Source organism: Triplophysa rosa, linkage group LG18 (genome assembly GCF_024868665.1).
Source record: "Triplophysa rosa linkage group LG18, Trosa_1v2, whole genome shotgun sequence".
Lineage (NCBI taxonomy): Eukaryota > Metazoa > Chordata > Actinopteri > Cypriniformes > Nemacheilidae > Triplophysa > Triplophysa rosa.
The window spans coordinates 5,765,264-5,780,851 of record NC_079907.1 but is presented as its reverse complement, the minus strand read 5'-3'; the positions used below and the strand labels follow the sequence as shown (position 1 = coordinate 5,780,851).

General features: G+C 38.4%; 1 protein-coding gene across 4 annotated transcripts in view; it reads right to left on the bottom strand.

The window, feature by feature from the left end:
- Positions 1-15,318, bottom strand: part of bahcc1b (BAH domain and coiled-coil containing 1b) — a 91,129-nt gene extending 75,811 nt beyond the window's left edge. For 2 of the 4 annotated variants that reach the window (XM_057357794.1, XM_057357797.1), the window contains exons 1-2: positions 7,727-7,918; positions 5,252-5,579 (exon numbers count right to left, since the gene is read on the bottom strand). In XM_057357794.1, the coding sequence (XP_057213777.1) occupies positions 5,252-5,423 (172 nt within the window). In that variant the 5' untranslated portion in view covers positions 5,424-5,579; positions 7,727-7,918. Of the gene's footprint in view, positions 1-5,251; positions 5,580-7,726; positions 7,919-14,169; positions 14,536-15,173 lie in introns of those variants that run through there. The other 2 variants (XM_057357795.1, XM_057357796.1) reach the window with 2 other exon arrangements.
- Positions 15,319-15,588: the final 270 nt, after the last annotated feature.

Sequence of the window (15,588 nt, the reverse complement as noted above, 5' to 3'; positions counted from 1 at the left end):
ACACAGCACTTTAACTCTGAAAGTATAAACCAATTTTCACGACTCAATTTGAACCTTTACTCATTTCAGAAAATAAACAATCAAGCACCTAAAGAAAACCTGTCAGGATGAGTAAGAAGCAAAAACGAAGACACTCTAAAAAAAACTATTAAAAATGAAAGAGAAAAAACTGCTGTGTGTTAAACTGACGAAATACAAATGGTAATGTTGACAAGTCAGGAGGCTGTTTTCTTGTGGACATGTGAGCCAGTAGGAAACAGAGAAGAAAGAAGAGGAGGAGATTGAGAAATGGAGAGAGAGAGAGAGAGAGAGAAAGGGAGAGGGGGGGGTCTGACAGCTGTATAAATGAGCTCTGTAGCTCATGGCGCCCCAGAGTACTGCCTCATTGTTGTGCTGATCCAATGCACAGCAGATGAACTCAGGGTTTAAAAGTTGAACTGCGTGTATGTGTGCAAGCGTCTGTGTCTGACCCCTGTTTTCTTGCATCCTTTAAGAAGAAGGTTAGCTTCAGTGTGCTTGTGTGTATGTGTGCGTGTGTATACTTTGGGGATGGAACAGTCAGTGCATAAAAACGTAAAAATACATAATACATTTTTGAAAAACTATGAAACATCAATTTTATAAATAAAATGCATTAAAAGCATTTTTGAGGCAGGGGGTCCGTGTGCTCATGCATGAGTACATCTGTGTTTGCCTGTCGAGGAAGTGTGTTATATACTCTCGCTTCCTCATCCAAACCCTCCTGTTTTGCATTAAATCTTTAGTAAACTGTTTTTGTTTGCCAATGTCTCGTGCGCTTGTCAGCATAAAACAAGCATATTAATTAAACAGTATAAACACAGATTTAAAACAACGCACCCCGTGATTTTAGAAGAATGCAGGTAAACGTATGCGACTCCAACGTCTTTGGAAAGCACCGCGCGGCCCCTCGTGAGGGATCTTGTGACGCCGTGCCTTTGGGAGACGCAGGCCTGATCAATAGTCACAGGATAGAAAGTGATGATATTCTGCGAGCCACTGCGGGTGATACATATTTTATAGAACCACATAAGAAGGTGTACGTATCAAATATTAATAAATGATTTTCTGCCGGCATTAATGACGTGTAGATGTATTGTTTGAGGGGCGGCCGTGATGGGTGCAGCCGGGCCGAGCCGCTTGGACTCTCTCAGTCTACTGAGGCACATCAAACAGTGAAAGAAGAGACTGTGGGGTGTAGGGAGGGGGGAATTATGCCGCTACTGCCAACGAGGCTATGCTGAATCCCACACACACATAGCGTCGTACAGTCGCACACAGCACTCAGCTGGCAGGCATAGTGAGTGGCGATGGAACACGCCAGGCTCTGTGCTACCAAGCAGAGGTAATTGGGCCAGATTACCAACCAGGTGGAAACATTCAGCGGCCCCTTTTCCTCTTCATTCCTCTTCTCTCTCTCTTTTAGTGACTTTTTTCGGTACATATTTTCGCCTATTTTGGAGCAGCGAAACACGTCCCATTTCGGGACAGGTCTGAGATCAGCTGCTCATTAACCAGTCCAACAGAAAAACCAACTTTTTATGATGGACTTTATCAATTCAGCGTTTATGAAGGCAAGCAATGCACTAGATGTCAGTGCTGATATAAGAGAGAGAAAAAGTAAAACAGAGAGAGAAAGATAGATAAATGCTAACTAGACTCTAGCAAGTGTACCTCACTAATTTAAACTACAAGCCCTATCAAAGGCGAATGGCCTGAGGGCAGCAGCACCTCTGTGCTGAGCCGAGCTACACCGCAGAGGAACAAGAGGACGAGTGGATGGGGAGGGTGAGACAGGTTTGAATCAACAGCGGCGCAAACACAGCATTGTTAAATCAGGACTCAAGGCACATAGAGGAGAGAGAGAGGAAAAAGTGATATGAAAGCAAGCCGACCAAGTCTTGACAGGGCAGACCAATGCCTTCTCAGAAACATGACTGCTACAGCACAAACATTGTGCAGGGAACAAATAACTCTCTGTAATGCTGAAGTTGGGGCCAAACGGCCACATGATGTCTGTGACAGACAGTGTCCCACCTAATGCACTGTAACTGAAAACATCCTTTTATTAATCTCTCGCTTTATAGATCTATATGTATTTTTTCGACTCAAATAGCAGTACTGGTTCCAAGAGTATACGCAGAATGCATTTCTTATTGATTTTACACACTTCTCAGCCTGCATGTCTCCACTTTAGGGATATTTGTCTCGATGTTTGAGTGAGTCTGTGTGCTTGTGTGGGTGTGTGTTTGGGGCAATAGGTTTGTGGCCAGTGATAAAGTCAAAAGTGTGAAAGCAGGTGTGCGTGTGTGTGTGTGCGTGCGTGTGTTCATGTTTGTATATCCCGGTGGGGACCTAAACCTGAACGCACACCAACACATGGGGACTCGTGTCACTGTGGGGACCAAAATTGAGGTCCTCATGGGCAAAAAAAGCTTATAAATTGTACAGAACAATTTTTTTTAATCTAAAAATGCAAAAAGTGTTCTATGATCTTTAGGTTTAGGGGTTGGCTTAGGGGTAGGGGATAAAATATACAGTTTGTACAGTATAAAAAACATTACGCCTATGGACTGCCCCCACGGAGATAGTAAACCAGACATGTGTGCGTGCATGCGTGCTGTGTGTGTGTGTGTGTGTGTGTGTGTGTGTGTGTGTGTGTGTGTGTGTGTGTGTGTGTGTGTGTGATATAGCTATAAAAATATGATGGACTTGTTTAAATCTGATTTTTTTCTCAAGAAAGCCAAAAGAAGAAAAGCTTCAATTCCTTGCATGTTTCTGGTCACGATAATTTAATTTGTTCATATTTTTCCTTTAATCAAATTGGATTATTTAATTCAATTTCTTTAGTTTTACTTTATGTAGTAGGACAACATATTTTTGATTAGAATATTTCAGGCCATTTAAGAAAAGGTCAACACAGTACTTATATTACTTGGTTTAGCATTTTAAAATGAACAAAAAAATAAAAAATTGTAAATGCGTAATGCGTAATATTAACCATTGCAAAATGTGTAGAGAAATAAAATGTTGCAGAATAAAAAGGACATATATCTAAACATTATAAAATCTTAGTATATGATGTAAAATAATACAACAATATCAGCTCATAGTACCTGGTCTGTATGAGCAGAACAGACACCTGTGTTGATTAAAAAACCACAGCGGAAGAACAAGAAATTGATACGCGCGCACACATACTCTCTCTCTCTCACACACACGCATATACACAAGTAATGATGCACCTGTATGGCAAGAGCTGGCGTCCGCCTTCAGGCATACGTTACAGACATCTGCTGAGGATATGGAAGAAAGAAAAGAGTGTGTGGGGGAAAGAAAAAAGAAGAAAAGAAAAGAAAAGAAAAGAAAAGAAAAGAAAAGAAAGGGAGATCCTACTGTACACATCATCACCGCGCGCTGCCGGAGCCGCATTTGATGTGCACGCGAGACCGGAGCAGCACTACCGGCGGTGGCGCTCACATTCAGCTCAACAACAGTCGTCTTGAAATACGCGATTCAATATATTAGTGATGAAAAATACAGATGAGACAATGTACATTTGACCGAAGCATATATAGAACATAAACTCGTATGTTTTTATCGACATGACTTAATAACATGAATGTTATTAGTCCTTGCGGTTTTGTGTGAGTTAATTTGACGTGGTTATTTAATACATTTAAATATACTTTAGTTAGATTGTGTAAGTGAAGGTACAGAGGCGACAAGCCAGAGAGAAAGACAGTCGCCGACGAACACATCAAGCACATTCAGCGCGCGCCGAGCACCATCGGGGTTAGGCGCTCTGAAAGACATCCCTCCTGAAAAATATTTCAGTATTAAATCCAGCGGATGTCAACCTTAAATTTAAAATCAACTATACTTTGAATAAAGCAAAAAAATGTAGTTTAAGAGGAATGTCAACTGATTAATATGAATGGTATGTCACAACAAAATAATGGGAATTGACCAAAAATAAATATTTAGTAACGTGAACGTAAAATCAGCAATGACTAAAGAGGTTAAAGTCTACATATAAATGTGCAAGCAAATTGTATAAAAGAAGAGGGGGAAAAAACATTTTAAATGTATACATTTTAAACAACGACGAGGAAAACATGTTCATTTATTGTTTAGAACTACTGACATATAAATAACTTGCTGAGCACATACTTTAAAACAACACGTCAGCCAAAAAAGTGTCTATCTGAACCTTGTGAAACGTTGACAGCATAAACATAATGCTCACTCATGTATAAATAACGACGTTTTAACGCACAAAAAAAACAGGAGAAAATAACATTTCTGCATGAAAGCGAGAACTTTTAGCATGCAGAGCCAGACGCATGGTAATTTTGAAGTGCACATATCTCATTAAGAACCAAAATGTAAAGTGTACCTCTATCCTTAAGGTATTTTGAATGCAGGCGACACTTGTTAAATCGTATGCATGCCCTGTCAACTCATTCGCACCCCGTCACATCACCGCTCAATATAGAAACCGGATTTTCTGGTATTACAGACGCCTCTTTTAGCACACACATAGACGCGGACACACACAAACAGAGCTACTGACCCTAATCTTGGACATTTCTCAGAGAAGTACGGGGCAGACCCACATACACACCCAAACTTGCGTTATTAACTTAAAGTAGCTGTGGCAGCAAAACGCTCAAATATGCCCCATAATAATTAACAGAAAAACGCGGGCCATTATACTTCAACTGACACGACAACACAAGTTTTTTAAGTAAAGCTAACTTACACATTTGAACAAGTGCGAAACAAAGAGGGTGCCCATCCATAAAGTAGGCTAACGCGCAGGCGTCCTCACCTAAATAGTTTATAAATAACAAACCCGTGTACGTAAATCATCATAACAAATCAATATAAAGACGTTAATTTAAAGTGTCCCTCTATCTACCCTGTTAAAGTTTTAAAATCATGTTCTTGCTTCGCTTTCATAAGAAGCGCGTTGCTCTAAACAAGACGACAATCCTCCCTGAAGCTCGTGCTACAAACAACACAGTAAAATACAAGTTAGAATTAATAATATAAAACCCATTTAAATATCTTATTTTCAGATAATTAACTGTACAATAAAAGCGCATGGGCATGCTTGCAAATCTCGTTGTGAAGTTGAGACTTCAAAGGAAATATTCATTTGATTCTTGCTGAAAGTATGTTTTAACGCATAATTTAACGACGGGACAGCACAAAACATTGCACTTACCTGAATGTGAAGGCATCGGTATGTGCGAAGGGTAATATTTCCCAGGCTGGAAGTGACCGGGATGCTGCACTGTCGTATGCCCGGTAGGAGTGATCCTCGAGGCGGCTCTGTGAACCAGCGCGCCTCGCTCTGCCAGAAGGTGCGGCGGAGGGGCGAAATCCCGGCCTTCCATCCCGATAAAAAACGATAAATCCGAAATCCAGAGCGGGAAAACAAGAGAACCGAACGCCGCCCAGATGTTATAATCCCGTTAAGAGTTTCTCCTACGTCTTGCATTCAGCACAGTTTTGGCGTTGACAGCCAAAAAAGTATGCCCGAGTCATTTTTTCTGCAACACATAAAAAAATTAGTTGTAGTTTCAATTACAAACCAGTAACGCGAGAGTGATGCAAATCCAAGAGATCGTATCATTTTAGTATCCTTTAGATGTGCAATGGTAATCCTTCATTGAAAACACCAACACGGTGTTATAGTCCATTGCTGCGCCTGCGAATGCGAATGCTGCCTAAACAAATTCTGCGCTCTTTTCTCCCATCTCACCACAATTGAGCGAGCATGCAGCACACCTCCACATTTACACACAAGACTCACTCACTGCAGGCTGTAGACCATTCGCACAGAGATGCCAGGATCAATACAATTTTACTGTATCTTTACGCCTACATCGACAACCAAGGACGTTTTGAACAAAAAGAAAATAGAGAGAGCTAAATCAGTATTTCTGTATTTCATTAACAGGGATGCAAAACATCAGATAATCTATAGCCTAGTTGACGTGTAGCACTGCTGCTTTTATCAGAAACACACATATTTACATGTTATTTTATTTGTTAAAGATTTGGTGCATTTTGACATTGATTTCCATTTAACAGCTATACGTTCATCGCAACTCTTTAGTGCTTGAAAATGAGGGTGACAGCATAAAGATGATGGAGTCTTAGTCTACATAACCAAATTTGGCCTCGAGTCCTTATGATTTCTGAATCACGACTAAGCGAAATATAGTATGATCATATGATGGTGGAAATGCAAAATCTTGTCATGGTAAAGTGGTGCATTAAGAGAGTGTGTGGAATATGTTACTTTTATCCATTAGATGTTATTTTTCAAAAACGTCAAATAAACAGGCCTATGTGGAATACTTTTCGCAACTCACTGCAAATCGAATCCAATCAGAAACAAAAAAAATTAAAAGCACTTGTGCGATTTGTGAATAGTACATTCTTTATCACAATATATCACAGAAAAGAATACAAAGACATTTCTAACAAGTTTGAATCTCCAGCTGTGCTTTACATTTATTCTTAATTACCTACTAAATTAACGACATAAAAGTCATATATTATGATATTTAGCGTTTAAAACTGTGGAAATCTCTATGTTAAAAAAGCACTGGTGAACGAGCCCTTAAAACACTGGAAGTTCCCAATGTGGAGTGTGAGGATGATAGCAGTGCCAAAATGCTGTCGCTCTACTGCTTACACTAAACTAAAAAACAGAGAATATAAAATATTTAGCTAAATTACTTGTCTATAATTGGTAATTGATCCCCCTAAAATGTAAATAAATTGCTAAAATAAAAAGGACAAGCTCTCTGAAGCAAACGATTAAATGTAGTGCACCATTTTGCGCTGACAAAGGACGTTTTCACTGAACGTGAGTCATTTTCGTGACATCAAGAGAAGAAATTGACCAGAAATATTAATGCTTTTAATATTTGAACGCAACAACCTCCCAATATTAACCAAAACCGTAAACTTTTTACATTTATTGGAATCTGAAACCTATTAAATTTGGCTCGGAGGACTGATGGGGGGTGTTGGAGGAGCGCATGACAGGACAGGTTCCATTAAGTATAATTTTTAGTCGTAGGAAATGTTTATACAAACTCCGATAAAAACAGTTAAATGTATAACTCACAATTTTATTACAACACATTTTGCACGTTTCTTTGAAAAAATGAAATATGGTTAACAACCCAGTAAGCAGTTATGATTCAATAAAAATTACCAATATCAATTCTACATGTAAATTGTAGATGTGTAAAGAACGTATCTACCTTTGTCATCACATAGTATAGCATGTCGTTGACAATGCATGTCGAATTTAGACCTTCAAAGATTTTCTCCGTCACACATGTATTTTATCATGTAGCATATTAATCAATTAGTCATTAAGGTCTTCGCTGTAAATAAAATTGTAAGCAGTCTTCTTTTATTATAAATAATAAAAGATTTCGGCAGTAATTCAGCAGTACACAAATCTCCTCACTTAGTATTTTATTATTGTTATTATTTTTATTTGTCCTACAGAACAATAGAGACGAACGCAAATTAATTGATCGTTCTTTTTCACTCCGCCACCGTAATTTTGTATAACGCCAGATGTTCTTAAAAAAAGGTAAGACCGGCTCTTGAAGACAAATGTTTATTATTGCACGCAAATACATGTATACAATATAAGCGAATTACTTACTGGTAAGTTATTCCTTTGCAAAATAATAAATGGTTTAAAAAAACACGATATAAAAACAGGTAAAAGAGATCAGAAGCAAAATAAAAACATGTGGAAATGGTTACATCCTAGAGTCTGCTGATAGCAGTGCGTGTGCAGTGCAGAAGTTCGGAGATGCACCGTAGTAAGAGCTTCTGCTGAATCGAGCCCTGTACAAGCAGTCACAGGCTCTTTCCTGAATCTGCTAGTGCCACTCAAGGAAAAGAGGGGGCGGTGACAGGGGGAGCAGTCGCGCTCATTGGTCTAATACCTACATGTCAATAAGCTCGTGCAGCGCGCCCCAGGATAAACAGTGGCTCCGATTGGATAGCGCTCGGAGCCAATGGCGCGTCAGCTGGATCAACTAAACAAAACGGCGGGCGCTTTATTCGAGCTTTCCTGTCTCGCGACGAGCATGACCACATGGTAACTTATGCAGCCTGGCGTGCATTTACTTTGATGACATAAAACAAATAGGGAAACGCCTTTTCCAACATTTGAGTTTTTGAACCAACATTATAGGACAAGCTGTATATGCTGACATAGGCTAATGAATGATTAAAATAAACCACTTTTAACCCTTCTATTCTCTGTAGGCTACTCTTTACTGTATTTTATTCTCTTTTAAAATAAACTGTAGTAAAATGGCGATAAGTCTTAATGGTTTAAAAACCTCAAGTGAACAAAATAAAAGAATGTAATGAATATTTTACCAGCCAAATGTCAACAAACTCCAAACAAATGCGAGATATGAAATCATTGTGGTTTTTAATAAGTGTGACTTACACAGTTTTAAACATTTTTTTATTTTCCAGATGCACGTTGAATTTAACAAGCACCACTAAAATTAACGTTTTATCCCATAACACATAGAGTAATGAACGATCACATGAAGCCCAAACTAAAACTCATTGGCTAATACAGGGTTAAAAGCTTGGGCCTCGTTCTAAAAGCGGTTTGATTGGTTGGCGTGTTGCCAGAGTCCTGTCAATCATAGAATGTAAACAAGGCTCTGATTGGCTGCTGTCCAGTCCGCACTGGGCTGCCTGAAAAAAGCAATTACTGGCCTTGCGGTTTCAAGGCGGCCCAGAGCTGGATGATGAAAGGAGATAAGGAGGGGCGGTTTCAAGGCCTCCCCTAGGCGAACCTCGTTGGCCCCAAAGCTAAAGGAGAGTCAAGAGTGACTTAATCAAAGGGAATGCGTTAAAAAGGGGGAAATTACATGTTGTATTAAATTTAAAGTATAGAATCGCGGATTAATATCGCCTAATTCAACAGTAACATGATAATTCGCATACATGGAAAATACACCAACGCAGGATAACATTGAAGGGAAAACCTACCAAAGAGTACGTATTGAGATTTTTCACGGGAAAGTTTAGAAACTTTACGGTTTTGATTACCGTTCCTTGAGACCATTTTTTCTGTTTTTTTTATAAGTGGTCAATGCTCGCAAAACTAATAAGTATAGAAATATATAGCCGCGATTCATTTCCACGGTTCAAACGCAAATCAGGAAACCGGGTGAGTGACAAAGGCAATGATATTTAAATTATAAAAAATAATTATTACATTTGTATTTTTGTATATTGTTGTTTTTGTTATGTTTGTACTTGTGAAATGTAATATTTGGATAGTCTTATTAAAATAAATAATACAAATAAAGTTTACAAATAAAAAATATGGGTATATCTTTATTTATTTGTTGTTGTATTTTTTAAGTTTTTTTTACTATTTATATTTTTTATTTGTAGGTAATTTTCCTATCTTTGTTATCTCTGTAACTTTACTAAACGAACAGTCACCCACCAGCAAAACGTTCTGCACCATCATAATACAACCTTAAGGGCAACCTCAGTTAGGCCATTGGAAGACCTGTAATTTCACAAACGTGTTCTGTATCGTGTATTGTTGCCATTGTTTATTTTGACATTTATTGAATTTATTATTTATTTATATGCATAAATGTATGTATATAAATAAATAATAAAATAAATAAATGTATGTATGCATGTAGTAGGCTACTACAAACCGTTTTTAAAATAATAAAAAATATATTTAAAATAATATAATTTATGTAGACTTTAAATTAAATTATATGATAAAAGGTTCAACAAAGTTATGAATCAGTTATTAAATTTTAGAAAAAAATATTTAATTCTTATCATTTGTGATTATGATGTAAAAGTATGACCTGTCCAGACAGAAACACACCAAGATAAACGGAGATAACGCGTAAAAAGCCAGTCCTGCAAAAAATGTATCAATGTAGAGCCTCAAAAGAAAAAAGAAATCTCAGCCTCAGAAGTGTGAAATTTGCAAACGACCCATAAGCAGAAGCTCTTAATATGACTAAGTACCCAGTTGTTGTTTTAACCAACTCTGCAGTACAGACGGTGTGATATGCCCTGCCACCGACCCTCTTGTCCAAAAAAATGCTGCCTGGAAAAAAGCAATAACATTGAGGCAATAAAGAATTCTGTTCTGCAATATACAAAGAGGTGCAGCGCTTTAAGCAGATATCGGCACTTAATTTATTTAGTGACAAGAAAGACTATTTTATTGTTGGGTTTTTATTGGTTCCTTTTCGCAACTTGAAAGGTGGGGGTGGGGTACATTTTTAGTGGTGTACGGATAACACACACACACACAAGCAGCTAATGCAAACACGCATTTACACACAAGCATTTGTTCGCTCTCTTTTAACCATAAATACACCCTTGCATATATACATAAACACGTAGGCCTATACTTCAACACAAACACTGGGTGTCTACCTATCTGACACACACACACACACAACACACGCGCAATCTCCTTCTCTCCCCACGCGCTCACTTCCATTCTTTTTTCTTTCTCTCACACACACACGCACGCACAAACAGACACACACTGTCCATGTGCCAGCGCGAGCTGCCCCACTGTGGGACGCGGGGATAATTAATGCGGAGTGACTGATTGCTCTCGAAACAGACCAGTCCCGTGAACGGCATTGTCCGTGATCAATGAAGCGTCTCTGATTGACACTTTCCCTCCATCTTCCAGCCACATTCAAACTACCGGAACGGGGCGTTTGTCACCAGCGTATAGGCCAAGGGTGCGCCGAGACCCAGTTATTGTCAGGCCGAAGTTGCACACCAGTTTTAAGACAGTGCGAGGTCCCTCTGGTCTGCCTTTGGCAAAGAATAATATATACGCTGTACGGCTGAATTCAAAGGGCACACTGACACGAATGTATAAACTGTGCTTACTTGCCGTCTATGTAGGTTTGGGGTATTTTATGTAAGCGTCCGTTGTGTGAATCAGTGCGACAATGCTCTTCAAAGCAGGTGATGAGGAAGAAGCGTGTTCAGTCAAGACGTGCACTTTTCTCACAATACGGGCTCTATCAGCCGGCCAAAGAGACAGAAATTGATTTTAAAAAAAAAATTAAAAATCAGCTATTGTTTGAATTATATATATATGTATATATATATATATATATATATATATTCAATACACTGACGGTACATTATTGCATCAATTAACAAGCACGTTCACAGAAACGCCTTTAAAATTTCTTTCACTTGTAAAAACATGTAATGGGTTGCATTTAAAGCGAACAATTTTGACTATAAAATTTTAAATAGGACAATTTGAGTATAAAATACTTACTCTTGTACGTTGATTGGTTGATTTAGTGACATCTCCTCTCATTTTGATGGAACCTTGTTCCATATACAAAAGACTGTTGGAACCATATTTAGACACCCTTTGAAAAATATTGCAAACACCACAATTGCAAAACTTTATTACACCCTTTTGTGAAATGATGGGCTCAGTTAACTGTTGGGAAAGTTGTATGTTAGTTGTCTCACAGCCCGTTTCAACGTCCAGTGGGTTTCAGTCAAATGTGGGACGTGTAGTACACACACACACGCACACGCACGCACGCACGCACGCACGCACGCACGCACACACACACACACACACCCAGCCCTGTATAAACTGGCCTAACGTGTTAAATCCATACACTGTATAATATGATTTTGCATTTTACTTGTTTGTGTAAGTGCGGGTTCGTTGGCAAACTATGCGTTAGTTGTATCAATGCCCAAACTTCGCAAGAAGGAACTTGCTTTATGAAATTACGGACTGATAAGACTAATATTGTAAACTCGCCATAGGACAGTTGATTTTCTGCTCTTGTACACAACGGGTTAATAATAGGCCCAGCTGTGGCTTGCATCCTCATGAACGAGAGTTGTCGACTTATAACTGAAACGACGACGATACGCTGAATAAATGTAAATGTAGCCATATGATGAAAAAGTGTCGATCAAACTTACAGTTTAAGGCGGTACGGCCAGAGGAAAGTTGTGAATGACAAAAACACATCTCCGACCAGCTGCCCTTTATAAATTCCAGGGACTGGCGTTATCGATAGAAAAAGCCCATCTGTGTCTAATTAAGAGAAGTACTGCTTCACCCCCATAAATGGCACAAACCTACCTCATTACGACCTGTTTTATTGTAAAAGCTAGAAGTTAAACTATAGAGAGGTAAATAAGTGTTACAAAAAACTTAAACTACGTGGATGCTATTAAGAAACAATTAAAACCTTTTTGCATTTACACCTTGCAAACATTTTAAGAAAGCAGATGATAAGGAAACTGGGATATTTTTTAAATTAAGGGGGTGCCATGACAAAAGCGGCACTGAAAATGGTGGGTTGTTTTATGCATATTTGACCAAAGCATGGCTTGAAACAACACACGATTTTTCAGAGTGGGTTTATTTTATGTTGTGTTGGATTTATTATATACACCGACTCTGACAGTATAATTAATGATAAATAAGAAACTTACATCTGGCCCCATAGTGCTTCATTAATGAGTCTTAAGAGTCTTAAAATATCTCCCTGTAAATTCTTTGATATTCATAAAATTGTCTTTTATGAAGCTTTATCTCCCAAAAATGAACGTGACTAAAGAAATTGAAATTTAATCGGAAGAGTGGACTAATTACACGTTACCAATATGTCACTAGAAAATTAGTGACTAATATTGTTAATACCTTTTGCAAATCGTTGCATTGTTCCTTCGTTCAAGTCGTCAAGAGAACAGTTACTCGTGATCAGAGATGACCGTAAGCTAATGCTCACAACTATGACGAAACGTAAAAGAAATAAAACTTGAAATTTTGCAAAAGGCAGTCACTTCTACTCAGCTTCATTATCCTTAGATAACGAGCTCGTGTATAAAGATGTATAAAGATTCCAATAAATCCTTAAGGGGTTGCGTCTAAATGCTTTTAAATGATTGTCAGTGTCTCTTCAGTTTTGACAAGGGCCACGGTGCTGTCTTGAATGTGTTCAACGTGCTTATATCACAGCATTGTGTGTGTCAGATCCTCACACAGGTATGCAGTAAATGTGTTACACGTTGTTATCAATCAGCCACACAAGTAAATCTACGTTTCAGTATCCGTCCGTTAAAGCTTAGGCCCATCCGTGTTGACGCAATAAAAGCACAAAAAAATTGGTTGTATAATTAAACGTATGGCATTACATTTCGCGATTGGTTTAATCCAAACAAACTGAGAAAACAACAGTATATAAACTAGCATCACTACATGTTTCGTAGGACGGCAATAATGTTTTGACCTCACGACCTAGTAGCCGTGTTGAGCAAAGCAATAATACAAAATACTAACCTGAAACTAATTACTTACTGAATTATTGAACGACGAAAAAAGTCATTTCCGAGAAAATTCCGAGTAGCATACTAGAAATAGCACATGCTTGTTTAAACTCATGGTCCTGAAATGTTAATAAAACTACTACGACTTTGCATATGTACGTAAACTGTTTGTTGAGTTCAATTCATCAACTTTATAGTTATATTTTTTTCTAATTTCTGCGAATTAGAAAAGTTGAATTTGTTGTGAAGAAAAATATTTGAGAGTCTAAGGCAAACAATGAAAAAAGTCAGAACAATCAAATATTCGGTCAAAAGGTAACAGGCTGTTTTTATGTGAGGTGTACCTCAAAACCTTAAAGATATGATCAAATCTTTGAGATATAATAAAGTAATGTCGATGCATAATTCCGGTATGAAATGTGTAAAAAGGCATGTAGCCTAGATCTAATTTTGAAACACTAAATTGAAAGCAAACGCAAAACCCGTTTGTCTGGAATGTTAAAAAAATAGCTATAAAAGTCACCTTTTCACTGACCGAACGATGTAAATCGGACATAAAGGTGTATTTTGATGTCAAGAACAACCTTGCATTAGGCCGCTATTAATTTCTGACAAGCCATATATCTTGTGCATAAAGGACACAAACAAACGAGTAAACATGTCAAGCCTGTCCCTAGTAGCCTACTTCTGCAGAAGTCTTGGTGGTTGTGATAAATCAAAAACAGATTAGCAGAAAACACATACCTATAAAAATGATTGTCCATCCGGACGGCAAATTTTTTTGAACGAGGACTGTGTATCGATTTATGCAAAAACGGGCAAAATGTCTCAGTGAAAACGCCTTCTGTCGTGTAGTCTTCAATTCTAAAAAAATCCCAAAGCTGTTAAAAAACAGTGAGTATTAAATTGACCATTCGCACTTAATTGCGATTTATTCCGCTAAAAAAAACTCTCTAAAGCCTTTCGCCTAAATACTAAAAGATGACTTGCTGTTTGGCTCTCGTTGGAGATCTATCTGAAGGTACGAAGCAAATCCATCCGAATAGAGCCAACTGCTTCCTCGAGCCTCTATAATCACAAATTTATGGCTGGATGACGCGTCCTCTTCTCCCACAATGGAGCTCAGTGACATTAAACAGAAAATTGATGGAGAGACGAACGAAATTTAATCTGCTTTCATATCCAGACCATCGCATTTTGCCTCATTTAATTAGGGGACAGGGCACGTGTCTTGCGCCCAACTCTTTAACACACATTGAACTATTCTACTTTTTCGCATGTTTGGGATCATGGAAAAACTAGGGGAAACGACTCCATTCTCCGCGTCGTGGAGACCTTGGATCTTCTTGATCAGGACTTGTACACACCATACTGGACGTTCCACGTGGTTTCATAAAGAATATCCACAAATAAACTAAAAGTAACCAGTTTTATTTAGCAACGTAAGGATTTTGAAATGTATTTCTTGCAGACCCGAGAGGATCGCGATCGCTGCGACTGCACGGTTCAAAACACGATAAACTATTGTAACGCTTCTGTTTCTTAACGTAAATGTGTTGTAAAGCGATACATTGGTTGTTCAATGTTGACACAATGTTGCGATGGCGGTATACTAACGCTATGCAATGCATTTGTTCAGTTCAAGCCTACGAACCGAGAACATGCATAAGTGGTAAGATCAGTTGCAGAAACAACACAAACACACATTCGCTTCGATAGATTGTTTACTTAAAGAACTACAAATTTACCTTGAAGAAACGGGCAATCCATTACACAAAGCATATGCTGTCCTGAAAGAAAAGCAATGCGGTACTTTTACAAACAAGTTAGAGCATAATATGCGTGTTTTTTTTACATCCAAAACAGGCTATTTGCTTAAACGCGAGGCGTATTTCCCACTCATCCCTGGAGCAAAAATGCGCCCCCACCCCTACCTTTAAGGTCACGCCCCGGGAGCCGTGACGTCACGCGATTAACGCTTTCGTTCCCGTGAGCATCGCTTGAATATATGTTTTTGGTAATGTAGGCAAGGCTTTAGTTGTAAGTATTAGCATTTGATATAATGCCACTTTGCCATGCACTTACAAGTTATAAAGGGAAACATTAAAATAGGTAACAAATTTGACTCTACACAGGTCAGCACTTTTAAGGTTTACAGTAAAG